We start from the raw sequence: 27395 nt of genomic DNA on the forward strand, positions 1-27395 counted from the left end.
TGCAGCCTTTTCTGTGGCCTAAGTGATTTAGCAGCACCTTGGCATAGTAAGTACTCGCGGGGGTGGACAGGGAGCTGATCAACGGTCAGTAACTTAACAGGGAGACCAGAATTGTCAGGCTGGGGGGCCTTGTGTTAAGCACCGAAACCTATCTCTGGACTGAGAGGCCTGGTCTTCAGAGGACCTGAGCACGGCTCCTCCTGAAGTCAATGGGAGCTGTGGGTGCTCCACATCTCGGATATGGTGTTCCTAATTTAGGGGCTCCAAGTTTGAAAGCCTGGGCCTGTAGCCTTCCCCAGGCTCAAAGGCAGATGTTTCCGATGTGCTGTTGCCAGGGATGTGTCCTAGCTTGAGCAGCAAGTACCATAAACGGTGCCAGTGCCACCCTGCAGGGCGTGGGATGGCTTGTTCCAGCCTCTCTCTCTGGGCCTGTTAACCTCTGCCACATGGAGAGATGGATTTGCATTTTAAGCTATAGGATTCTGTATCTCTGCCTCTCTGACGCTGGATTGTGAATTACTGAACGTACAGAATCTGCTTGTGTATTTCTACGTCCGTCCGTCCCCTCTGTCCCACATGTTCTGATCCTTCTTATCCTCCAGCCCTACTCTTTCCTCAGCTGGAGGACTCGCCTCCTACACACTGACAGGAGCTTTTTGTAAAAGTGGCCTCAAACAAGCTCCACAGAGGACTTGCGTGACCTTCTCAAAAAGGCTTCTCCCCAAATCTCTCCTGCAACAGCTTTGCCCCTTCATTTCTGAGCCATAGAGGCTGGCTGCTTTTTGTGCTCGCTCCCTGGCTTCGCTGGCCCAGCGCTCATTCGGCCATGCTCTTAAGAAATCCTAGTGGAGAATTAGACCTGGCAGCTGGAGGCCTCTTACCTCACTCCACAAAAATGCTTTGTTATTGAGCAAATGGAAACTGTCGGTTTCTGGGCTGAACAGAATCATTGGGGTTGGTTTTAACCACAGCTCGGTCATGGCTGCAGAACATTCCCTTAGCTGAGCATTCTCTCGTCTAAACCATAATCTTCCAGCCATTGGGGAGCTGCAGGGGTTTCACTGGTTAACTGAGCAGAGATTGGAGACTGTTCTGCTCTCTGCTCCAACGCCACTGAAATCTTAGCCTTTCTCAGCAAGGACAGTATCCCCATAGGTAATCCTTTGCAATCTGTTGCCCAGAATAAGAGTGTCCCTGTGGAAACTGCCAGTTTCATCTCCTGTCTATAACCCAGCCTACCCCACTTGCTGGCATTCACTCCCTGGAAAGTTGGTCACTCTGCCTTTGTTAAAAAGGTCTGTAAAAGATACGTAGCCACCTTAAGCCTCAGGGAGAGGAGTGGGGAGGTATGTGGAGCCTTTCATGTTGCAATCCTCTAGCGCACACCTCTAGCCCCCCTTCTGAAGGAGAAGCTTTGGTTCCTTAGTAACCTTTTAAAGCAGGTCTCATCAGGTGTTTTCTCTGGACTGGGAGTTCTGAGGGGAAAAGAGGGGGAGAAGAAAATCTGGGTTGGAGTTGTTTTCCTTACCCACCAGCTGATTTCCCCCCATGTTGCTGTAAAGGACATGAAATGACATTTGAGTCAATACTGGATCGCAGCAGCAGCATTAACCTAAATACAGAACTCTCTTTGCTAACAGATAACTGTGTGGAAAAGAACTATGATAGCCAACAGCTCCTATTGGGGAGGTCACAAAAGCCTTATTCTCTAGATATCCTATTAGGACTGGACAAAGCAACATTAGTTCTTTGGATGCAAACTAAACACATGATCCGGTTTTGTTTTCTTAAACCTAGTGAATCCTAGCAGGCCAAATGAATTCCTTCCAGCGGCTACAGATGTTTAATGTGACCAAATAATTTAGTGCATAGAAAAAAATATGATCCCTAAAATATTGCAACTGAGATTAGATATTCCATCATATGACACTGAAATGTAAATTTGGCTTTGATATTTTGAGAGTTTATTTACCCAAGTGTCTAATGTTCCCTAGGAAATCCTGTAAATAAAATGGCTCATAGCTCATCTGGGGAGAACAGTGATTAGTCAGCATCTCCTCCGAGCCACTTGAAAATCAGGGTAGGTTTTAGGAATAGTAATTAACTTAACTGGGGAGCTAGTCCCAGCTGTTCAGAGCAGAGCCCAGGACCAGTGCTTTAGCTGTAATGAACTGTTTCCATTCTAGACCCCTACTTTCGGAGGGTTTAAAATTGGCCATAAAAATCCCATCCAGGCTGCGCACTGGCTCTTGAAGTCTTGGGGAGGTTGTTTAAGCACAAAATGCAAATTGTAAAAACAGTTGGCAGTCTATTCTCATGAAAGCCTTTCACCCGTTTGGGGTGGGTGGGTGTGAGTGAATGAGATTCCACTCACTTCAGAACAGCTTCAGTTCTGCCGGACCCAAGCCCACAATGGGATTTCCCGCTCATGGGACCTTTCAAGTAAAGCCATTTCTGTGGTGGTGCAACCTCTGGCATAGACCATGCCTTCTGCATCTGTTCTGCATTCACTCCCACCTGGAGCCTGCTGCTCGGACATGGAGGAGTTCAATAGATTTTCATGCTGTTCTCATGGAACAAAAGAAATTACATTGAAGTGCAGAATGCCTAACTCGGGAATCTAACTTCAGCGCACTAAAGCCAAAAAATTCCTCTTCAGGGTTGCAGTTCTCCACTGTGTTGCGCCTAGGTATTACACAGGATGCTCTGCCGTCCCGTGGTAGCGTGGTAGAGGTAGGGGAGTGGCACTGGTGCTGAAACAACAAGTTTTCTATCTTTGAAAGTTAACATCATTTAAGGCAGGGTGTGAATTTGTAGATCAATAGCTGGTCCTGAATAACCCCATGTGTGGACGCTCTTATTCAAGAACAAGAGTATCTTGTTTCTTTAGCTTGTTTTCAAAGCCCTAACTTTAACTTTAACAGGAGCAGCCAGAAAAGATACAGTCCATAGGATCACACATGAAAGACTTGTGTGTGTGTGTGTGTTATTTCTCTTCGTGAAGAGGGTTGCCTGTAGAGACTTTCTGGATTTAGATCTATAGCATATGTATATGAGGGGGCTTTAACAAAGGAGAAAGCAGATCCTAAATCTTTATAGACTGTGTTTAAATAATTCCAGCAGGCCAGAATATATTGTGTATTTCCAGAACAGGAAGGAGGATGGCCTTGTGGTTACAGTGTTGGACTGGGACTCAGATCTGGGTTCAGTTCCTCACTTTGCCACAGACTCGCTGTTACTGCATCCCTCTGTGCTTCAGCTCCACATTCTGTGAAATGGAGACAAAATCCTTCCCAGCCTCACAGGAGTGCAGTGAGAGAAATGCATTAGTGTCGGTGAAATACTCGGGTAGTACATTGGTGGAAGCAGTAATGTACTTGTAAAGAACTGGTTAAATATGGAAGCTGAGTCCCCTTGCACTTATGTTCTTGAAGTGGGCTGTGTCTGTGTGTCTGCATTGGCAGGGAAGCAAAGTGCTTTTCTAGTAGAGGAAACCCTCCTCAGCTCAGCCCTCACTCGGTGTGCTGCGGGCTATGGCCACTCACCCATGCCAGGATGTGAGGTCCTGGAGGACTATAGAGCAGCATGAGCGTGAACTGTTCAGATTTACACACATACAGAGCACAAACGGCTTCTAAGATCTTCACATTTGTATTCTGTTTTTTCTAAAGTCCATCAATTTAATCTGAGTATAGTTGAGTGGCTGCCATTAACTCAAAGAGTGCCTTGGTACCAAGAAAAATGTCCGATGCCCAGTTCAGAGAGTTCTGGAGTATGCACAATAATTGTGGCACTTATTCAAGAGGCATATTTCGAGCATTAAGTATACAATACATTGCAAGGAACTCTGGCCAAGAGAAGCTCTGTTACGTATTTTCCAGCCCTACGCACTGAGCATGAACGGACATCTCACGCACAGTACTCTGAGCATCTGTGAGGGGCGAAATCGCAGAGGGGGCTCACTTTATTAAAGAGATTAGGCTTCCTGTGTGCACACTTGATCATGCTGCCACGGGCAGTGATGCAACTAAAGTGAACAGGACCATTGTGGTTTCAGATCTTCAGCATGTGAAAGTCTTAATTTTGGAAGGGGATGCAGAGTTCTGGGTCTGGACAAGTCTCTAGATCTCCATACCCCTTCTAAGAACCAGGCCCCAAGTAGCTCCTTTTGTTTAAGTAATGTAGGGCCATTATTGGGAGTTTTGCCATCGCCTCATTAGGTCAGGATGATTATTTTTGTTAGCAGTTCATTTTAGACCAGGGAACCCTTCCTATTTGCTCTCTTCCTCTTGTATCTGTGTGCTAGTGAGGGATGAAAGGGGCTCAGAAACTCAGTATCACTAACCAAACCAGAGCCAGGGACTCTTTTTAATGTGGAGACTTTGAGTAACTTAATGATAGGAGTCCAGTCTTTCAGCCCCATGTAACGAAATCTGAACCTTGGTAGGAAACACTCTCTGTGTGCTGATGTCACTGGGTGGTTTATGACATGACTGCTTTTGTTTCTGGGCAAGTACTTCAATGTTTTCTAGTGAAGTGGTGACTTACTGGGGAAAGGTTTTGCTCACAGCACCTGCTGTAACAGATTCCAGCGTGAGTCACTGGGAGCGTCCAGCTTTCCTTTGCTCCTTGTATCGCTGTGGCAGTGGGATTGTGTTAGGTTTAATCAGATCCATTGCATTCAACAAGCCAGTGTAACTTTCTGCTGCAGTTAGAGGATTGGTTCGGCTGCATTATTGTTCAGTGGATCGTGGATGGCTTGCCACACATACTCTGTTCGGTTGGCATGCTCTCTGTTTGTCAGGGTTATTGGCATGCTGGGATTGCCATTGTTCACCTTCTTGAACAGCAGGCCCTGACCCTACAAATATGTGAGCAAGCAAATCAACCTGGAAACTTCAGCTATAGCCAAACTGCCCTGCTGTGTGGACATTCTGCACAGCTGTCGCACCATGTGCCTTGCTGTACACAGAGGAGGTGGTTGTGTTTTCACGTCTTCACTTCAGGGGGTGTGAACCCTTCCTGGCCTGTACCCTGGGGACATAGCAAGCTGGGTCTCTCTGCCCTGTACATAACCCATTGTCCACAAAAGTAGATCTCTTTCATTCAGATTTCCATTGCTGCTTTTTATTACTACCCCGGTCCATCTCACTAAACACCAGCTCTGTACCTTTGCTGTTACCCTGACAGGAGAATGTGGTGCTGGAAATGGGCGGGGCGGGACTGCTGGGGTTTCTGTGATACATTAGCTGCTACTCCATTTGTTTAGCCCTGCAGGGCACGTTACAGAGAGATGAGAACTTGGCCCCTGCAACAAAGAGCTTGGGAAGAGGGTTGAAGAGGTGTGTGTGAGTGTGTGTGTGTGAGTGAATCTTCCCTGGTAGGTGCTGCTTGTTGCCCAAACACAAGTGCTTTCCGTGGCTGTGGTGGTAGGAGGCTCTAGCTCTGTGAGGTAGGTAATGTAGAGGAATAGATACGGAGGTTTGAAGAAGTCCAGCTCCTTAATGTTCAGTGCAGGCACCTGCCTTCTGTGGCTCTTTGGGTCCATAGCGCCTGCTCCTGTAGTTTTTTTCCTGCCTGTAGCTGCCAAAGGCAGCATCTGAGGAGGTGCCGCTGCATGAGGGGTCGCAGCAGTTGTGCAAGAAGTGACGTGCTTCCCATTTCTTTCTCTCTCTCAAATAAGTAGCTCTGAGCAGCGTTTATACAAAGTAGATCTTGATTGCAAAAAGCCCTTTTGCCTTGAGTAATGGACGATTGCTCGTTTCAAAGTCTCAGTATTTGAGACTAAATTTAAAAAATAGTACAAAGGAGAAGAGTTGCAACAAAGGAGACTGATTTTCAAGCGGCTCAGGTCTGGCTGTAAGAGTAATTGACGCCAGATGACTTCATCTAACTCCGTATCTGGATAGCGTCAGCTTTGCAGATGTAAACTCGTTTCAGCTCTACTGTGGCAGTGTGGTGGTGAGTTTAAAAAATGAACTCTCTGCTTCCCATGCTCCCGTCTGTCTCCACTCCGGAGTTTCCTGACCTGCTCCAAAGCTGAGCAATCCTGCCCTGGGAGTGTGTTAACTTTTTTACAGGAGGGCGGCAACCAGACACTCTGCAGCTGGCACGTGCAATGACTCCCAGGCAACAGATGGTCTAAATTGTGGTGCAAACCACAAGAAGCCAGTTATTGGGATGGCAACCTAAGCCTACTTACCTTCCCAGGACTTGATACTTCACCAGAATTAGAAGCTGCAGGCGCATTGGGGTAACAGAGCTGTAATTTCCTTTACATGTGAGGGATGTTAGCAGCTGTAACACATGCTCTAGATAGAGACCTCCTTTACTCTTTAAAGGGGCATCAATAGAAAGAGTGAGTATACAGCCAGAGACCTGCCGTTACCGGCAAATGGCAGCAGAGACATGCTGGTGGGTAAAAGTTTGTGTGGAGGGCTGTGTGCCTGAGCACAAGACTGCACGAGAGCCCTGGCACTGGTAGGACGGTTGCCTTTGCAGCAGAAATGTTTCAAGAGCCAGGGCTGGACCTTGGAGGATTTGTCAGGAAAAGAGCATGTTTAGAATCTGCCGATGGAGGAGTTGTATGAAAGCTGATCACCTATTTGACTGCTCCTTGCAGAAGGTAACAGCAAACCATCTAACTGGTCGTCTTAGGCCCCTCTATTCCTTTCTTGTCCTTCTGTTCTACTCTGCTTCTCTTTCAACATCCTTTGTCTTGGTATCCGGGTCTGAAATGACAAAACTTCTCTCCTGATTGGCTTAATGAATGGTAACAGCCTTTATCTGCAAAGAAATGTGCCCTCCAGGCAGGGCTATGTGCCGCAGCTGGTACAGAGTCAGTTAGCTGCGGCTGGAGGCAGCTGTTCTGGAAGGAACCCAAGGGTGTCTGAATTGGCCTGGGTGGATCTTTGAGGTTTATTCCAAAATTTAGGCCAGTTGCACTTCATGGAGTTAGTCATGGCTTCCCTGTGGTTCTCTTTGAACAGAAAGCAAGGCAGAGCTCACCTTTTATAGAAGCACGTATAACCATCTAACCAGAGGGGAAGTACCTTGAAGACTTGAATTTTTGACGTCATTCTTCCCATAATTAAACAGACGCTCATTGCCCTCAGTTAAATGGGTGACTAATGTGCATGGGAAAAAGGAGCAGGAGCTCAGAAAGCAATCCTATGCTTGGCTGCTTGCCTTCCTCCTCTAAAGCATTGCTATGAACAGGATCTTCCCTGAACTGTGACCTCCCCGCCAATCCCTCTACCTAATAAAACAAACCAGGCTCCAAATGCTCAGCCGCTGTCCCTAAAACTTGACTGTAGGGCCTCTCTTTTGTAGTCTGCCTGGGGCCAGGGGGCCCCACCGGTGTTTACAGATGCTGCCTGTGGGCTCTTTAGCAACCCAAGTTCCTGTGTGATAAATTTGCTCAGTGCAGCCTGTCATTGGCCAAGACAGCTCTCTTGCAGATCAGTGTTGCATGTAACGGAAATGCATCTTGGTTTGTGTCGGGTTTGCTCCTTTCCACCCAGCCCTTCTCTGCCCTAGATAAAAATCTAAGGAGATTGAATCAGAATCTCCTCTGGTGAATTCTGGAGCTGTGGATTTCCTAATAGTCTGGTAAGATGGATGTCATTTTGTTGGGAGAAGAGCGCTAATGTGTCTCGCTCCTGTGCTCTTGGATCTCCTCCTTCAGTGAAATGGACCATTTGACTCATGACAGATCCAAGCTGCTCAGACGCTTCCAATCCTCAGCTTCCTGTTGAATGCACAAACTGTGCTTATTACCCCATGATTCAACCAACTTTGTATCTGTTTTAAACAAGATTAATGAATGGCCAATCTGTTGAGCAAAGCTCCAACTATGAATAGTTTTCACGTCAGTGGACCAATAGAGGAAGGGAGTTTGTAGTTCTGAATGTATCTTAGTAACCGGGCAGTTATTAACTATGCCTGGAGTCCAGCCTTCTCATCAGGAAGGGATGGCTTTGTTCAGTTCCTGATTGCAAATAGGTCTGTAAATCTATATGGATTTATTGATATGTCTTAGCCCCCCTGTCCTTTCCTGAGCAAACTTTGTCTGTGGACTGGGGCACAGTGGGAACATTTACACCTTCCACTCTTTCTCTAGCACTAGAATTTGGTAAGTGCAGAGAGGAGATAAGAAATATTCCAATGAGAAAAAAATAAAGGCGAGAGGATCTGGCTCCCAGCCTTTCTCCTATACCACATACAGGACTTGAGTCAGCCAGGCTCATGGACAAGGGGCTTTCCTTTCACACAGGAATTTTTTTAGTTTACATTTTCTTATCCTTGGAGAGTGTGTGGAATTTAAAACTAGAGGGAGAAGATCTGTGAACTCTCACTGGCTTTTTCAAACCAAAACGGAGCTTGAGCTCCACCATGTTCACACATACTTAGTCTTCAGCATGAACCTCTCCCTATGTCATCCGTAAAATGGGGATAATGATCCTTCCCTTTGGCTGTCTCGTCTGTTCAGGCTGCAAGCTTGCTGAGGTCGAGTATCTTACTATGCCTGTGTACAGCACCTGGCACAGCGGAGCCCCAGTCTCTATTGGGCCTTTGGTGCTACTGTACTACAAATAATAATCTAACCCTTTTGTCCCCACCTAGCCATGAAGTTGCACTGAGGTCCCGTCAAGTTCAGCACACCTGTCTTTAGCTGGTGTCCGTCCTGTGCCCTTCTGCTTTAAACAGCTGGTGCTGAAAGTGGTGAGATGTTTGGTGTAAATATTTTAGGCACCACACTTGCCTTGGTGGTACAAGCACCGCCTAGCACAGAGGAGGCCAGCGGCACATGTGCTGCATGTGTAGGCAGTGAAGTTGTTGTGCATACTGACCTCAGGACTGCCTGCCCCGTCTGTAGGGTTGGCTCAGTGCCAGCACTGTTGTATTAATGGGATGTTGCAGTGTCTTTCTGCTGAAGTTTTTAAGGCAAGAAGAATGTAGAGGGGTTTTTAGTACATTGCCAGTCACATGTTAGCACAGGAACCTGGGAGCTTAAGGGATATAGGGTCAGAAATCACTGGTCCCTACATGGTCTCTCTGGTATGGCGTGGTGCATCTTACACCTGCTGAAACTTGCTCTGAATGTGAGGAAACCCTCAATTCACTAGCCGAGCATGCCTTAGCCTCTTGTGACAATGGGTGAACAAGGCAAACCATCTTTGCTACTTCCTGTGCTCCCGGTCCTTGGCGTTTCATGCCTGCCCGGCTGTGAGAGTGCTGCTCGTCCAGCACAGAGCTCTCCTCAGAGGTACAGTGTTTCCTTATTGAAATCTGCTGCGCCCAGCATTGGGCCAAGGCGGCTGTGAACCCTCACGTCACAATCCTTGGGGAAAGCTGCTGCACTGTAGGCCTCTGGGTGGGCTCCGGCACACACAGCCCTTGTCTGACAGGTTCCCGCAGCTGCCCGCGTTGGTGCATCCCCACAGGTGGGCGTGCAGGGGTGTGCAGGCTGCAGCCTTCTGCCTCTGCTCCTGCAGGGGACGTGCTCCGAGATGACAGACAAGCCACGAAAGGAAGCCCAAGTCCTGCCCATGTAGGTGAGGAACTGCAGCTCGTTGCAGCTGTTTGCAGGGGTGAGCGCGAGTCCCAGGGACTGTGCGGCTGGAGGAGCTCTGGGGCATGGCCAAGGGCAATGAACTGAGCTCCCCACATCGCTGCCCTTCAAGCTCCGAATCGCTCCTCAGGGAGGCTCAGTCACAGGCTGTGGAGGAGGTTTGAAGGTGAGAGCTAACGGCAGGAAATGACTCAGAGCTTCCAGGAGCAGGAGGGTGAAGTCTTGATGTGACGCAGCTGGCGCTGCGTGTGAGCTGACAAACTCCCTTACCTGGGCCCTTCTGGCTGACTGCCCCTCAGCTCCCCTGACGGCAGGGCGTGGCGAGCCCAGGCTGGGGCGGGTCTTCCAAAGCAGCGGCAGCAGCAAGCCCGCAGCTGTGCCTGAGGGCTCGGGAATGGGCCAAGAACCCACTTGTTTCCCAGCCTGCCCACACGTGCTGCTCCAGGCCTGCTGGCCAGGACCCTGCCTCAGAGCCGGGTGAGAAGCTGAAGGTGTTGGGTCCATGGAACGGCATCCAGAGGAGTGCTGGTGAAGTCAGAAGCCCAGCGAAGGCTCTGAAGATCGAGGCAGATGCAATGAGCCATGTAGGGAACCAAACACGTTGCGCACAGCCGTTCTTTTCGGCCCGAGATCCTGCCTGGCCAGTGTCTGGGCTCTGCTGGGACGCAGGGAGCTGCAGCAGTGGTGTCAGTCAGAATATGTTGATTGAAAATCTTCCCAGCCCCACTAGGAGGGGTCAGCGCAGCTCCTGACAACAGGCAGCAGCTGCTTTTTGTCGTGGAGGTAGAACTGCTGGCAGGGACAGTTGCACACACAGACCCCAGCAGCTGTAGTGCTTCTGCAACGCTAACTAGGGCCGCTGGGGAAACAATCGTTCTCTTCCCCCTGCCCCATGGGATCCCCTGGGGCCTGCGCCTGGGCCCTGTCTCACCTAGATAGACTCATCCTTCGCTCCCCTGCTTGGCTGCATGTCTTCTCCTACTCATTTGTGTGGGTATAAATCATGCAAACCCTGCTCAGGCAACTCTGGGCAGATTAGAAGAGATGGCAGCTGAAACACAAGCAAAGGCAGGTCTATTCCTGTATCCTGGAAAGATGAACTTGTTCCTAGGAATAGCTGTATGGCTGCTACAGGATGGCTTCCATAGGGCAGCTGGTTGTGTGACCTGATGATAGACTGTGGTGTGAAGTTTCACCAGGTTCTTGGCTTTCTTGCATAAGTGAAATCTCTGGCTGCAGTTCATTGTTACAGGAGATCCTCAACACTTGGATTAAAATCCTGGCTGGTTACACATTGTGGAAAGCCAACCCTTGGGTGTACCTTCTCCTATGGGCTCACATGTCCTCCCCCCATATAGACCTGGCATGAATTTAATCATCTTCTGGGACTGTTGCTAAGCCACCTGCAGGGTCACAGCAGACAGTGACACTGGAGTGGTGTTACATGGGTGTTACTCGAATTAGAAAGTGGTCTCTGCCCTGCACCATCTGCAGCTTGCTGACCTTTCGATACACTATCCTGTTCCAAGCTCTGTTCCAAACTGCTCGTGCTTGCGTCCCTCGGTTTTTGGAAGGTTATTTGCAAGGCGGGGCTGGGGGCCACTCAGGAGTTTGTGGTCTGGCACTCCATGGTACTGGTGTTCAAGAGGGAGGAAAGCCGGTTGTCCCCGGAAGGAGAACAGTGTATGCCGAAGGGAGACACTCAGAGACCAAACAAACCTTGATTGTTACAAGAGACAAACTAAAACCCGGCATGGTTTTGCTGTCTCCATGTGCTGAGTAGTTTGTTTTGCCTACAGCATCTCAGGAGTGAGCTGTAGAGAACTGGCTTCTCCTAGTTTAGTGGCAGGAATATTGCATGGGTCTTGCTCAGGGCCACAGTGTGTGCAGAGTCCTGGGGCAGTGGTGCAGGGAGCAGACGCCAGCCTGCAGGCTCCTTTTTTGTTTGCATCTTTTATTGCATTAATAGTAGCGTGTCTTCAGTTCAGTGAGTCCGCTCTGGAGCACAGCAGCTGTGCTGGGGGTCCTGACAAGCAGAGGCAGTAGCTGCAGTTCTCTGGCTGTCATTGGGCGTAGTGGGGTGATTATACACCCAGGAAAGGTGTAAATCCAAACCAGGATGCCAGCATCCACGGTAGTGAGCCATAAGTGGTCAGCCTGTGGGGTGCCTCTCCATAGCACAGCAACAGATGCATTCATAACAGCCACCTTGGCATTGCCAGCATTGCATGGGGTGGCACGAGCTGGCGCAGTCTGAGGTGGAGGCGCTGTGCATACATGACACACAGCAGGGCCAGGGCAGTGAGGATAATCTATCACTGACCACTGCCTGCTGCCATATTGCCACTGGGTCTGGGCAGCACTGATAGCCCTGGCAATGAGGGGACAGGGCAGACTCCTCCTATCTGGAATAGAATAGGGCTGAAACGAATGCAAATGACTCTACACGGCCGCTCGGTAACATGCAAGCAGGTGGGCGCCCTGCAGTAGGATTGACCCAGCCCCTGGCTCCTAGAGCCTCGCTCCTGTTCTGTTACAGTCCATGGGTTTGTCCTACTAGGGGATTTAAAGCTTCCCCTTGCCCAGCTTAGCGCATGTTTAAAGTCTGTCCTGGCTACACGTGGCTTTCAGAACGTGGTCGTCAGCACACGCCTCCATCACACTTTTAAAATCCTCCTTTAGATCAACCCTTTTTAAAATATTGAAACACAATTTTGCAAATCCATCTCTCCTCCTAGCCTGGCCGAGCGCGAAGTTCGCAGTAAGCGTTTCTTGCCTTGCTCACGTGTTCATAGACTCCACAGCCAGAAGGGACGATTGTGAGCATCTTGTCTGACCTCCTGCAGGACACAGACCAAAGAGCTTCCCCAAAACAATCCTAGAGCAGCTCTGTTAGAAAAACATCCAGCCTGGATTTAAACACGGTCCGTGATGGAGAATTCACCACGACCGTTGGTAAATTTGTTCCAGTGGTTCATTACCCTCACTTATAAATCTACCCTTATTTCCAGTCAATCTGTTGTGGCTTCAACTCCCAGCCATTGGATGGTGTCACGCCTTCCTCTGCTAGATTAAAGAGCCCATTATCAAATATTGTTCCCCAGGTAGGTACGTACAGACAGAAATCCAGTTTCCCTTAGCCTTCTCTTTGTTAAGCTACCTAGACTGAGCTCCGTGAATCGATCACTAGAAGGCACGTTTTCTAATCCTGATCCCTCTCCAATTTATCAACATCCTTCTTGCATTGTGGACACCCGACCTGGACACAGGATTCCGGCAGCATCGCACCAGTGCCAGGTCCGAGGTAAAAGAACCTCTCTGCTCCTACGCGAGATTCCCCTCTTTAGACATCCCAGGTTCACATTAGCCCTTTAGATCACAGCATTGCGCTGGGATCTCATGTGCAGCTGATTATTCCCCCCTCCGTTCCAATCTTTCTCAGAGTCATCACTGCTTCCCAGGACAGAGCCCCGTGGTGTAAGGATGGTCAACGCTCTTTGTTTCTAGATGTGTCCATTGACATGTAGCCATATCAAAACACAGCGTTTGCTTGTGCCCCGCTTGCCAAGCGACCCAGATGCTGCATATTGGTGACCTGCCCTCTTCATTATTACCACTCCCCCAATGGTTTTGTCATCTGCAAAACTTTGTCAGTGAGGAGTTCATTTTTTTGGTTACATTTTTATGCTGACCTGCTTCCTGCTCCTTTTCCTGTCTTTCACCCTTGGTTCTCCATGCTCTTGGGCTCTCCTGGCTTCTGAGGCACTGGAGCCCCAGTGTTTGCTTTGGCATTGCACATGTGTTTAATGCCTCTGTCCTGCTGTGTGTGTCAGGCCCAGAACAAAGGGAGCAAACACCTACCTTCCCTGCAGCTTATCTAACACAAACACCCCTGAGCAGACTTCCCAGGCTCATTATCTGCTGCTCTCCACTCCCTGGAAAGGGCAGCATGGCGTCTGCTCCTGTCCCTTCACAGCCACGCAGGGCTCACTGTCCTGCCATTTTGCACTCTGTGATCTGGTCAACCTGGAGAATAAGGGAGTTTAGCTCAAACGATGTGATGCTGAGACTCTCTCAGCAGAACACTCTGTCTTGCAAGACTCAGCTGTGCGGCAGGCATAGATGGGCGGATGGAGTCTGGGCAGCAGTAACAGCCAAGGAGGGGGGAAAGCGGTGTAGGAAATGCAGCAGCGCTTGGCCAGCCAACACTAAGGCCACGTGACAGAGATGGGAATTGCCACCAGATGCAGTGCAGAGGGATGCTTACAACAACCCTCCTTATAGGGAGTCAGCAAGGTCTCAGCTTTGCAGCACTGATGCCACAGACGGTACCAGTAGTAGGCTATTGTCCTCTACTAAACTAGCTGCCAGTGCGTTGTGTACAAACAGACGGGGACAGACGCTGCTTTGAGAGCGTTGTGCACGTGCTGTTTTCAAAGGGCTTGTGCACGTTGCATCTCTTCCTCTTCCCAGCCCCCCCGTATGCGAGCAGCTTGCAAAGAACGTGGTGCTGGCTCCCACCGAAGGGCTTGGTCCACATTCGGGATCTTTGCACGGATATAGCTTTGCTGGCGCACCCAGTGATGCGCTGTGGTGTGAATGGGGCAAGTGGCGCTGTCTGAACCCTCCCTTACACCAGCACAGTGCCCTTACGCACGGATTGGCCCTGATGTACCTTTCCCTGCAAAGCCAGTCACGCAGACAGGTCCGTAGTGGCACTCTCTGCTGGCAGCCATCTCCAGCGTGGCTCATGGAGAAGGGGGATTGGGCAGGACAGTTTGGGTCGAGAGGCTGCCAAATGAGAGCAAGCGTTTGAGGCTGAAATGTTCCTGTCCTGTGACTATTTTTTAAAAGACCCGTTCTTGGTTTTGATCACACTGTTGGCTTAGCTGCAGCAGAGAGACAGTTTGATTTGGCAAATAGCGCTCCATTGTCCTGGAGCTGAGTTCATAGTGAACTGGTTTGCTCCTGTTGTATGTGATTGCTGCTGGGTCTGGGGTGGGATTGCTCTTTGAGATCGGAGAGCAGTGGCGTGTGCGTCAGAGGAACGACAGCTATTCTGTTTGTCTACGTCCTCCTATGACCCAATTACTATGGCATCTGAGCGCCTCGCGATCATTCGGGGGCTTTGTCATTGCAATATTGCCCTGATATTGTTCCCCTTTTTCGGTCCCTGGGGACTGAGCCCCAGGGAGATTAAGTGACCTGCCCAAGGTTACACGGGGTGTGTCTGGCAGGGCTGGGAAATGAACACAGGCCTTCTGAGTTCCACTTGTCCAGTTTACTACCCGTTTGACCTGCCTTCCTACTCTCCTGTTGCACTCTGAGCTATTCTTTCTAGTGTCACAGAGGTGCATGAAGCGTCATAAACCAATAAAGGCAGCTCCCTGCCCTGAGGACTTTACAGTATTGTACGGCTTGGGTGGGGAGAGTCCCCTCTTGTGTCTAAGTGGTAAGGGTCCTTGTGACTCCTTTGTCAGTCCCTCGCTCTGAGTTGTATGTGGGGGGCCGGGGGTAGCGAGAGATGTTCATTCTTTCTCCCAGTTGAAGGTATCGGATGGCTTTGGGAAGCCAAGTCCAGTCAGGTGGCAGAGCAGAGCAGGGCACTGCTGGAGGCAGACTCCACGCTGTGAGCTGGAGGGGGCTGGACATGCTGCACAGCGCATAGGCGTGTCTTCTGCTGTATGTTGGGAAACAAAACACAGGTGACGGTGCCCAGGGCCCTGACTAAGCAGAGGCATCTCCACCGGCTGCGTAATTCAGCTTCTGCAATCCCAGTCAACTCCCTGGGTCAGATTCCTCCCTGCTGGAGCAAGCCTTTGGGGTGGGGGTTGTTCTTCCCAGGCAGAACAGGGTGGCCGCAGGCAGAGCGGCTCAGGAAACGTTTCATTCTCACGGATGCACTGCGCTGTGGTTCACTGTGTACCCTAGGCCTGGCCTGGCTGCCCGTGTATTTTTTAGCAGGTATGGAGACCAATGGGGTGTTGCAAGCTAGTGGCTTGGGGCTAGTTCCTGCTGAGGTAAGTTCACTGCCCCAGATGGAGGGAGGGCTGGAGGGGGGCTGGCAGAGCAGCTCCCTTAGTAGCTCTGCCACTGGCTGCTACTCAGCCCAAGCTGGCAAGTCTGGATGTAACGAGGGCTGTGTGTAAATCTCCCCACGGCCTTGCAGCCATGTGCACGGGGCCCCATCGCTGCTGTGGTAGGAAGGGTGTGGAGGGGTCGGAAGAGCCGACAGGAGCTGGGCGGAAGCAGCTGGTTAATGAGAGGGGCTGAGCAGGGACTTTGTTCCCTGTCTGTCTGTCACGTAGCTGTGCAGCAACAGGGGTCTTACTCACCAGCAGCACTATCTCTGCATGAAGCAAAACTCCGCAACAGCTGGGAACCCTAATCTCTGGCCCATGAATAGCCTTGGTGACTCACTGCTGTGTGAGCCGGAGCAGCCCTTCCCCAGGGCCGGCCCTGCGTAGCTTCGGTCCAGCATCATGGAGGTGACTGCCCGGAACCCCGGGGAGACAGCAGAGAGACATGCAGAGGAACTCGTGGTTGTTCTCCTATCCTGTTCTGGGGTTTATCCCTCAACACACTGTAATAACTCAGCCTGAGATCCACAGGGGTTGCAAAAAGGGTTCCAAAGCCGGGCTCTCTGCAGCTAAATGTGTCTGTTATAAACTCCATGGGTTTGTCTACGCTTGAAAGTTAATTCGGATTAAAGCTGGGTATAAATGTATAGCTATTCTGGAATAACTCCAGGTGTAGGCAAACCCTTATGCCTTGGAGAGAAATTGGGACAGTAATAGCTCTCGTAAACCAGCTTCTCCAGCAGCAAAGCCGGAGAATGCGTCTTGTGCTTTCCCGTGTGCAAACATGCTCACACTGCAGAACACTTGTACTTTGGAGATACGCTCCCAGTAGAATCCAGGGGATGCGGCTTTGGTTAGAAATGTCTTTGTGCTGGCCAAGTGACTGGGCCACCTACTCATGCTCGATGCTCTCGTTTGTCTGCTTTAGAGCTGCTTGGAAGCCCCAAAACTTGGGGTGTTAAAACTAGCTCAGGCAAAGCACTAGAAAATGTGCTGCAGGAACCAGTCGTGTCCTAGGCTCAGGGCAGGGAGGCGAATAGCGACTTTGGGTCTGTGACAGTGGTGATGGTTTGATGACTGAAGGGATCTCCCTCTGTTGGTCTCTCTCCTGCACACACACAGCGGATCAAGCACTTGAATCCCAAACTGGTTTTGTGTACAGTCTTCTCCAGGGTTGCACAGCGTCCTGAGGATCCAGCCAGGAGCCCAGGACCCTGCGTCATCCGAAGACCGGGTCAGTCACACGCTCCCGAGGCGAGCTTTCTCTCTCAGGGACTGGTGCCAGGTTTATGCAGGTGTTGCTTGCAAGTGGAAGGTGCGCTGCACAGCACGCCTGGCCATTTCTGGAAACACAGATCGCCTTTGAGCAGGAGACGCAGCAGTTTGGGCCCCCGTGCGTGGGCTGGCTCGGTTCAGTGCAATGTTGCCTGAGCACCGAGCGAGCAGGCTGGCCGTGTCTGGGCACATGGCTGGTGTCTGCCCCTTGTCTCTGAAGGTGGCGGGGTGTGAGGGGGATGCTCAGCTCTTGGCACCGCTGAGGCTCTGAGGAGAAACTAACCTGGGAGGTCTCCCCCAGCAGGTGTGGGAGGCTCTGCGGCCGGCACCATGACGGAATGTTTCGACTGTGACAACTGCAAGGAGTCCCTGTACGGGCGGAAGTACATCCAGATGGACGTTGGCCCCTACTGCATCGCCTGCTACGACGCCCACTTCGCCAACACCTGCGCCGAATGCAAGGAGCTGATCGGCCACGACTGCAGGGTGAGTGACCGCCCCGGCTGTGCCCAGGGAGGCTGCCCCACCTCTGAAGGTGACGTGCCCTGCTCTCTCCCCAGGAGCTGTACTACGAGAATCGCCACTACCACGAGCGCTGCTTCCGCTGCTTCCGCTGCGACCGCTCGCTGGCCGACGAGCCCTTCACCTGCCAGGACGAGGAGCTGCTGTGCAATGACTGCTACTGCAGCGAGTTCTCCTCCAAGTGCGTCGCCTGTGAGAAGACCGTCATGCCAGGTACTGGCGCAGGGGTGGGGCTCGTTGGCAGGAGACGGCGCCTCCCCGGGTCTGGGCAGGCTCTGCTGGGCCAGCAGCGGCCTTCGTGATGCTCAGCCCTGTGGCAATGCCATCTGGGTGCCGGGCAAGGGCCTGGGGACTAGAACTTCTGCCCCTCTCCTCCGGGCATGTGGAGGGCCGGGGCCGGGGCCGGGGCCAGCTCCCCTCTGCTGAGCAGGCTTGAGGCCCTTACTCAGGAGCCCAGAGCGGTGAGCTGCGCTGCAGGAGAGCTATGTGGGGAGGCAACTCCAGAGCTCTGAGCATCCTCTGCCCCGTCTCCAGGGGCCATTTCTGCCAACAGCAAGTGATGGCATAAAGCCTGCTGGAGAGTGTGTGTCCCTGGGGACAGCCTTTGGGGGCTGTCTGTGCCAGGCCCCCCGGCATTGCCTGCCTGTGTGTGCATTGGGGGTGTTACTCCCCAGGCCCCCTGGCATCTCGAGCTGTCTCGTGCTGAGAGGCTTGGCTGATGGCACACGGTGTGAAGGGAGAACTGTCCCATGGGGGTGTTCACTGAAATACCAGGAGGTGGGGAGGTAACGCTCATCCAGAAGCGCTAGCTTTCCTGCGCAGCCTTTCCCGTCTGTCCCACGAGTGTGAAACGCTAGCGCCGGGCCCATCTTCCCCAGCCTCAAGCTGAGTTTAGGACACTTCGTGTCATTGGTTTGAGGACTTGTCACTTCCTGAGCCTGTCTGACGGTGCAGCTGCTGTCTCCCAGCGGTGCCCTGAGCCCAGACCTGCTTCACTTGCAGGATCCCGGAAGCTGGAATACAACGGACAGACCTGGCACGAGCATTGCTTCATCTGCAGCAGCTGCCAGCAGCCCATTGGCTCGCGGTCCTTTATCCCAGACAAGAAGGACTATTACTGCGTCCCCTGTTATGAGAGCAAGTTTGCCCCACGCTGCACTCATTGCAAAAAGGTAACGCTGGCCTGCCAGCCCAGCGCTTCCTTCGGTGACCCGCAGGGGCACTGCTTCCAGTAGCTGAGGTTCTCCTGGGGCAGCCTGTGGGCTCTGCAGAGGTGGTGTGCTCCCCGTGATCCCCCTGAAACGGGCCCAGGGTAAACCTAGCTTACTAAAGGCAGAATCGTGTCCGCGTTCCCCTGGATCTGGGCTGGTAGGACTATGCCTAGCGCGCTGTCAGCATCACCCAGTAGTAATAAAGGGCTGGGTGTGACAGGGCTCCCTCTTCTGCCTTCGTCAGGGGGCCTGCCGCTCTCCAGAAGCGCTGTCGAGATCTCCCAGTGAGGCACGTCTGTGTGCCTGGTCTGTAGACCTGCTGGGTCAGCATCACAGCCCGCTGTGGAGGCAGCCCCGCCATGGCTGTGTCTGGCTCCGTGGCTCTGGAGGGTCCAGTTGAGTTTCCTTGGGTGGCTTGGGCAGAGTCTCCTGTTAGAAGTGTGCCGGGCACTCCCGAATACGCACTGCCTGCAGCAATGGTGGTGTAACGGGTCTCTCCCTTCCGCAGTCGCTGACCAAGGGAGGAGTGACTTACCGCGACGAGCCCTGGCACAAGGAGTGTTTTGTCTGCGCTGGCTGCAAGGCTCCCCTGGCTGGCCAGCAGTTCACCTCCCAGGAGGACAACCCCTACTGCGTCAAGTGCTTTGGGAACCTCTATGCCAAGAAGTGCAGCGCCTGTGCAAAGCCCATCACAGGTATCCTTGGGGGCTGGAACGCAGGTCCCTGCTGAGCGCTTCCAGGGGCATCGTGTCTCTGCCTGCGAGCAGAGCACAGACCTGGCTCCAGCTTCTTACTCCCAGCCACTTGCCAGGGATTCGCTCCATGGTGGTGAATTCCCCACCCTCCAGCAGGCCAGCGTAAGGCCTGTTCAGCTCTTATGTCCCACTGCGGCCCTCCAAAGCTCATTGATGGCCTGTTCGTAACTAGAATGTTATTGCCAAGAGTGCCTTGGGCACGTGAGAGGCTGCTCATGCACTTGTTCCTCAGCAACCTGTTTCAGCTGCTCATCGAGAGAGGCCACGCAACGGGGAAGGGGTTAAATTGCAGTGATGAGTTTGTGTCACTCAGACTCTTAGAACTTGTCTACACTAGCACCTATGCAGCAAAACTTCTGTCGCTCTGGGCGTGGAAAAATACACCCTGAGCAACGTACATTTTGTAGCATAAGCACTTGTGCAGCTGCGTTATGTAGACGGGGGAGAGAGCTCTCTTGCCGACACAGCTACCGCCGCCCTCTCCCGTCGACACAACGGGGCTACACCAGCGTGCTCAGAGCGGCAGCGCTGTGACAATGCAGCGGTGCCGCTGTACGTTTGAAGTGTGTACTAGCCCTTACTCTCACTTTGTTCGTGCACAACGAAAGTGTTGGGTGTGTCCTGCCCGCCAGAGCAGTGACCGTACTTGCCTGCCCAGGAGCGGACGGGCTGCGTTCTGTTACACTGCAGCCTTCCCACAGAACTCCCAGGGCTCCAAGGACGTGCCCCGATCTGATGGCTCTGACTTGCCTCTCTGGTTGGGGCTGCTGTCTCCTCAGCAGGGGTCCCGGAAGGATTCTCCACCCCCTAGTAAAGTGAGGAGGTTTTGCAGCCCGGGCTGGGCCGGGCCGGGCGGCTCCAGAACGACCTTTCTCATTTACCAAAGTGAGGCAAGTGGGTCTCTCCCTTCACACACCTCCACCCGCAGGTTGCCTGGCCTCCCTCACCTACCCTCCCTCTGCAGCATGGACTCACTGTTCCCAAGAAGGCCAGCGCAGCGATGAGTCACTCGGGTTCCCAAGGCTGTAGCCCTGGTTAGAGACGATGCCCTGCCCCCATCACCAGTGTTTATCTGTGGTGCGGTCTCTGCAGTGGTGCCTAGGAAAGGGGTGTCCCAATCTGCACGTCCTCCTGTGCTCTGGACAAGGGGCAGAACGCTGCTTCCCTCTCAGTCCACAGCCATTGCTGCACCCTCGTGGCAGCCCCTGGGCCAGCTTGGCTCCAGTCAGGTCCTTCCCAAAGAGGATGCCAGGTTTAGTGACGCAGGCAGCTCCCGGCCAGTGCTGACTGCTGCACAGGCCTCTAGAGTCCTGGGTTCAATTTTGGCTTTGTCTCTGGCTCCCTGCCTGACGTGGGTGAGTCCCTGGGCCTCAGCTCCCCAGGTATCATGGGGACGCGCCTCCCCGCCTATGATTGGCAGGTGTTGAGATGCTCTGGGAGGAGGGTGGGGAGGCATAGAAGCACCTTAGCTAGATGGAAATAGTCCCAGGTGGGACACTAGGCCCTTCAGGAAGCTCCTCCTAGTGCTCCCAGTGACCCTCCGCTCTGTCCCCCTTCTCCAGGCTTTGGAGGTGGTAAATACGTTTCCTTTGAGGACCGTCACTGGCACCACAACTGCTTCGCCTGTGCCCGCTGCGCCAGCTCGCTGGTGGGGAAAGGCTTCGTCCCCCACCACGACGAGGTCCTGTGCCGTGACTGCAGCAGCGACCTCTAAGCCTGGGAAGACGCCGTGGATCAGGGGCTTCGTGCCAAGTCCCCCAGCAGCATGTCGGGGCTGGGCTGGGCAGGGTGGGAGACGTGCTGGTCCTCCTCCCCACAGTGTATGCTCGGGTGCCTGTGCCCTGCCCCTGAAGGCTAGAATAAGCCACACGAGGCTTTCTGCAGAGTGACGCTAAATAAAGCCAAACAAAAGGAGCTTCCAGTCCCTCATTATTTGCTCTTTCCTTTGCTTCCTGTCTGCGTGAGTGCTGGCTGAGCTGGCTGCCGCTGCCCCAGGCTCCATGTGCTGCCGGCACAGCTTTAGTTCCCTCTTGCTCCTTACTGCTTTTCTTCCTCTTCCCCATGCGCTACCTCCGCTCTGAGTGATGGACAGCAGCTCCCTGGCCTGTGTGGCTGGCTCTCCTGCCTTCCCAGCATGAATTTGCCCAGAACATGACGGTAACTCCCTGAGTTTGCAAAACTCTCTGTGCCACTTGTGGGTGCAGCCGGGGGTGTTTCTGGGTGGCGGGGGACCTGGCAGGCTCTGAGCAGAGCAGCACACGGGCCACATCTGGGGATGGTTTCTTCTGATGTCTCCTCTTGTTCCTCGCATCTTCAGGGAGATGGTGTCGCTGACACGGCAAGGGAACCCGAATCTCCAGTTGGTGCTGGGGGCTCTGGTGCCACCATCTCCCTGCAGCAGCTCCCCTCCCCCTGCTCTGCCCCGGAGCAGAAGGGTGCACATCCGCTTCCAAGAGCTGCACAAATGAGTTTGTTTAACAGAGACTCAGACGCCGCGAGGCGGCTGCGATTGGGATTTTGGAGATAGTCTCGTGCTCTGTTTGCAAGCGCTGCCCAGCTGGCAGCCAAAAGCTCTTCCTTCTGCCGGAGACCTGCTTAGCAGAGCAGTTGGAAACGGATTTCAGAGGAAGGTGGAGCTATTGGAGCTGCCAGTTTTGTCTGCGCTTTCCCCCTTCCTGGGCGCTGCAGAGGGAGGGAACCAACCGCTTGTTGTCCTTTCCTGAGCTCGGCCGCTCGCTATATATTTTGACACCAAATATGTTTGCTAAATCTCTGGAGTTGTCTCTAGGCTGCAGCCTGTGCTTGGAATTCGGCCCTGGGTGCTGCAGGGGGATGGATGGGAATGGGGCACGGCTGTGTTTGTTTTAACAACAGATACATTGAACCAGCCGCCCGGACAGCAGCCAGAGGCTCTGCCCCTCCTGTGCCCCACCCCACCAGGGGCCGAGCTCTCTCCATTCGCCTGGCTGCAGCACCTTGCAGGTCAGGTGCTGGCTGGGCCCTGGCTCAGCCTGCCGGCCGCTGCCAGTCTGAACTTACCTCCGCCGGGGAGAGGCTGGCAGCCCAGCGGAGGGGAGCTTTGCTTCTCCCAAACCCTGCCTGGGCCAGAACTGAGAAATGACCTGATGCTATGCAAAACTGCTGAGCTGCCCCTGGGCTCCCCTCGAGCCCTGTCTCACATGGGATGCTCACACGCCAGCCCTGCCCTGCCCCCCAGACACCGGAATGCTTTTCTGAATATGACTTCCTTGTGTTTTCCTCTGGCATTTGGTAACCAAAGCCTGTGGGAGGCCTGGGCTAGCCCCGTCCCCCAGCAGGGCTCATTTAAGACGAGAATGTTCTGCATGTTGAATCATAACTAGCTGTGTATTCAAATCCTTACCGGAACCCGCCCTTGAAAGCTTTGATGCGGGTAAGTCAGTTTGTATGTTTGCTGTTCTCAAGAGCTTGGCGCGATCTTTAGAGCGGAAGCGTCCGATGTCCGTGTCCTGTCCTCCAGTCCTTGTATGTTTCTGTGAGGCTTTATATAATAAACCATTTCAATGACGTGTCTCTGGCTGTATTTTCTCCAAGCAGGGGGGTGGAGGGTTGAATTCATGTCATCGCTCTGGGGTCAGGCTGGTCTTCAAAAGGCAAAATAGCTCTTTACTCTCCCTAGGCTTGCTCCCAAAGCCCTGAACGGGGGCAGCCCCACTGTGCTCCCCATGGTTCCCCTTCCCCCAGCGCCTGCCCAGCCTTTATCTCTAAGATGAGGCCACAATCCCCTCTGCCACTGCCCTTTATTTTAGACCTGTTCGAATTCCCTCACTCCCTGCTTTTGGGCTGTGGTGGAGACCCTCTCCCTGGATCCTGCATCTGTGACGTTAGTCCTTCCACGTTGTCCTTCAGTCCTTCCACCCAGACAGACCACTTGGACCCTTCCTGGACTCCCCAGGCCATGGGGGAATTGCAGGGTTCCAGCCTGCGGACAGGAGTTGAGTGGTCACCCCCCCTCACCCCTGGAAAGTCTGATGGGGGCTAATTATTTCTGTGGGCCCTGGGCTGGTTCAGACCCTCTGGTCCCAGCATGTGGGGGTCCTGGGCTGGCAGAAACTGGCATTTTTAGGTTATTGGGACTCTCATGACACCGAATGAAGTGTTTTCACATTACAGAAAATCCCCTCCTCCTTCCCTGCATTGACTCCATGTGACCTCAGCTCCAGCTCTCGAGTGCTCTTGGAAAGAGCCTCTGTGGGGATGTTGGGGTAACTTTGGTCTCCTTCCCGTCCATCCGCCTTGTGCGCTCATTACTCACTTTTATCTGCTGGGCAATCATTGCTTCCCCTAACATCTGAAACTATTTTCCACAGATTCCTTTACTTTTACTAACAGCCAGCGTGACTTCCTCTGGGCCTCGCCTGGCCCCAGCGCCCCCCCTCCATCTCCCCGCTGCACTGTGCGCCCAGCTCTCCAGATTGTTGTGCCGAGGGGAAGCCGGGGATGAAAGACGCAGCCTCCGAGTCTGTCTGACCTCAGCGCTGCTCTGTGCACATGCAGGCCAAGGCTCCTACAAACATTAGCTCTGGTGGCAGAAGTATTCGCTGCTGTTCTGCCCGGACCCGAGCTGGGCTCTGCTTTGGCGGCTGCTGCTGCTAGGCCCCAGACAGCGAGCAGGCCCCCCGGCCGCAGAGGTTTCCTGACTGAGCCTGTCCTCCAGCCGCAGCGCTGCAAGCCCATGTTTTCCGAAGAGCCGTTTCCAGGGATTAACCGCACAAGATTTCTTTACAAACGGGCCCCCAGGCTCCTCTTTCAGTCGGTTTCAGAGCCTCATGTTCTTCGCCAAAAAAGGAAATGACCCAGCAGCACGTAGGGTTGGAACATCTGGATTTTATCCCTGTCATGAATGGGTCATGGATACGCACAGCCCAGGGCCTGATTTACTGGGAGTGAAGGGGGTGATGTAATGCACGCTCGTCCCCCGAGACGGGTCTAACACAGTAATGAAAATATCATTAAAGTGCAGGCTAACAATGGCGGGGCTGGGATGGGGGAGGGGTGCGGCGGGGCTGGCTGAGCAGCCACGCTGCAGCATGGAGTGGGAGCTGGGTCTGTGGCAGGAGAAGGGACAGGCAGGATTCATGGGCCAGAAACCAGCCTGCGAGGCCGAGACCTGAGTTACAGCCTGGAGCCCCTCGGCTGGAAGTCTCTCGGGAACTGATTCTGACGAGACCTGCAGGAGTCTCACAGAGTGGGCTGAAGAAGTGGCCCAGGGAAGCCCCAGCGCTTCATGTGCCCCTCTCTGCAGCTGCGCTCTGGGGAAAGCTAACCACACACCCTGGCAGGGCAGCACAGGGCAACTGGCCTGGGGTCTGTACCAGGTTCAGCTCAAAGAGCAGATCTACCACGCAGGAGACATAACGGAGCGGGAAAAGCCCCAGCGCTGGGGCTGATGGGCAGGAGGGTCACTGCAGAGACAGAGGGCTTTGTGTGCAGTGCTGGTGTGGAGCACCCATGCTGTGCGTGGTGCTGGCAGGGCTCCAGCTCCCTGTGAACGTCTCCAGGGCAGGGCTGGAGACAGACGTCTGCAGTGCAGAGGAGCAGCAGAGTGAATTCTCAGCTGGGGTGGCTTTCGGGGCAAGCAGCCCTGTATAAGTGAAGCACTAGACAGGCCGGCAGTGACAAGGTCTGCACCCGGACTGCGAGATGCCTCCCTAGCACACAGCCGGAGGGCCCGCTCTAGCCATGCTCCGGTGCCGTGTGGACAGAGCCGCTCCCTGTTGGAGCGCAAGCAGCATTCACAGTGCCGGGGGAGCTGGTGTCCTCACGTGGGGGGCTGGAGGTGGGTAGTTCGAGGGGTGGGGCATGCAGAAACCATACTAACACAGCCATGGGGCTTCACCCCTGTCGGGGGCTGGGCAGCTGCTGGGTAACTATGGGGTGGAGCCGCTTCACGTCCCTGCGCCTCTGCAGCAAGTGCTGCCAGTCCCATGGGGCTCATCTGGGCCTAGCTCACTGGATCCGTTCCCTGCCTGTGCAGGGGCCTCCGCCACGGGTACAGCTCGGTCCCTCCTGGCCTCGCCTGCGGCAGGACAGCTCAGGCTCCTGGGGCTGCAATACTTGGGTCTCCTTTCGGTGGCTGGGCCTCGCGTGTGTTCTGTGCTACACAGCAGGGCCGATGGGTGAGCTGGTCCCCACGGGCCTCACGCCGAGGCTCACAGTTAGCCAGTCCCAGGGGTGCAGCGGGACAGCTCTCTTTACTTCACGAGCAATGGTCGCTCAGCCCCTTCCCTGGAGCAGCTTCTGCTGGGGCTGGGCGAACACTGCTGAACACCGCCCCGTCCCCGACTGTGAAGGGGTTCGCGGGGGCTGCTGCGTTCAGGCCCTTGCGTGTTCCCCTCTCATGGGCGCTCAGGTGGCCAAGATGTGCTGGCATGAGCTCTAGCCGACAGCTGACGTGGGAGCTGCGGGTGCTGAGCGCCCCAGCCAGGCCAGCCCCAGCAGTCAGGGTGCGATGCGCCCAGGTGATAAAGTCAAGGCAACAGGTCGTCCTATGGAACCGGCTTCCTCTGCTGGGTGGGTTCCCGGCGAATCGACTGTCAGCGCCAGGCCTGGGGAGGCGAGGCCAGGAGCTGGGCCTGCTCCGATTAGGTGATTAGACCAATGACCTGACCGGTCAGGGAGTCGTGCTGCCACCTTGGCTGCCGTGCGCTGCAGCCATTCCTCCGTGTGGAGGCCCTCCTGTGCCGCACTGCCCCGCGGCAGGCCCGGGCTGTCCTGTGCAGGCATGGCTAAGAGGGAAGCTCTCTGGAAGGTCGCGTTGACCATGTGGGGCCCAGGTGTGACGTGGGGTTTTTACTTCTCTTTGAATGTTTGCTCTGCTTCAGGGTCCGGCGCTGACTGTGCAACCATCTGTGAGAGCGAGGGGTGAGGAGGAAACCATCCCTCCCGGGAGGCGCAGGACCAATTTCAAGCTGTGGCATTGCAGTCAGAGTGACCCCCCAGCAAGGTGATCAATTCCATTCCCGGCCAGCACAGCCCATGCACACCCCGGCACGTGCTCTGCAGTGTGGTCGTGCTGACGTCTGCCTGCACTCACAGCACTGTTCCCCAGCCCTCTGCTAGGGACACAAGAGAACAGAGCCTGCAATGATTCATTGCTGCACTTGTGAACGCTGCAAATTGCAGCCAGCCAGGCCCTTTGGCACCGGAGAGAGTCAAAGCTCGTCCTCACCCCCTGCTGGGGATGACTTTATGGGGCAAGGCACATGCCCCCGGAAGGCCTTTCTGCCGCAAATACTGGCCTGCTCCCAGCTTGGTTTTTGGGCAAAGCAGTTGTGCTGGATTGGAGGACGGCAGCCCACAGCTGGCCCCGTGCAGCACCTGGGACCTAGTGCTGGGAGGAATTGATGCTTTCACATTGGTCTGAAGCTACCTTATGTCAGCGACTTGTGGCACCAAAATGTGCCATAGCCAGGAGAGTCCTGCAGCACTTTAAAGACTAACACATGTGATTTCTGCAGGCACAAGCTTTCGTGGGCTGTGCCCCACTTCGTCAGATGTAAGGAACAGAAATCAGAGTGGGGGCTACAGATACATATCCACGGTAAGTAACAACAATGGGGAAGGTGGATAAAAGCAAAGTCCATTCTGTTAGAGTAGTTGTGTCATGACACTCAGTGGCCTGTACAGGTCTGTGACCTCTCGCTCCCTTCTTACACAAGCAGTTAAATCCTTGTTAATGTGGACAATGAACTGATCAGCTCTGGGCATCTAAGTTAACTTCTGCCTGAGACGAATGGGCAATTCACACCCCAGAGCTCTTGTTTCAGGCTCTCTGCAGACTCAGGCAGCCTTTGCTCACACTTAGTCTCTGAGAAAAGTGAACTTTCTTAAGGAAAGCTGAGATTCTGGAGCACACGCTGGCACTTGAGAGAGGAGCTGACAGGCCACATCACCATGTATCTGAGCCCATCCCATCAAGGAATCAGCTGACAAGCAA

At 53.6% G+C, this 27395-nt stretch overlaps 1 protein-coding gene across 1 annotated transcript in view; it reads left to right on the forward strand.

Moving 5' to 3' along the window:
• Nucleotides 1-22963, forward strand: part of FHL3 (four and a half LIM domains 3) — a 37709-nt gene extending 14746 nt beyond the window's left edge. Inside the window, exons 2-6 of the mRNA XM_067533753.1 lie at nucleotides 17234-17415; nucleotides 17490-17664; nucleotides 18454-18623; nucleotides 19171-19357; nucleotides 20980-22963. Of these exons, the coding sequence (XP_067389854.1) occupies nucleotides 17260-17415; nucleotides 17490-17664; nucleotides 18454-18623; nucleotides 19171-19357; nucleotides 20980-21131 (840 nt within the window). The 5' untranslated portion in view covers nucleotides 17234-17259 and the 3' untranslated portion in view covers nucleotides 21132-22963. The remainder of the gene's footprint in view (nucleotides 1-17233; nucleotides 17416-17489; nucleotides 17665-18453; nucleotides 18624-19170; nucleotides 19358-20979) is intronic.
• Nucleotides 22964-27395: the final 4432 nt, after the last annotated feature.

The sequence above is a fragment of the Emydura macquarii genome, unplaced genomic scaffold (assembly GCF_026122565.2).
Source record: "Emydura macquarii macquarii isolate MOO-44397 ecotype Brisbane River unplaced genomic scaffold, CSIRO-AGI_Emac_v2 contig_3348, whole genome shotgun sequence".
Classification (NCBI taxonomy): Eukaryota; Metazoa; Chordata; order Testudines; family Chelidae; genus Emydura; species Emydura macquarii.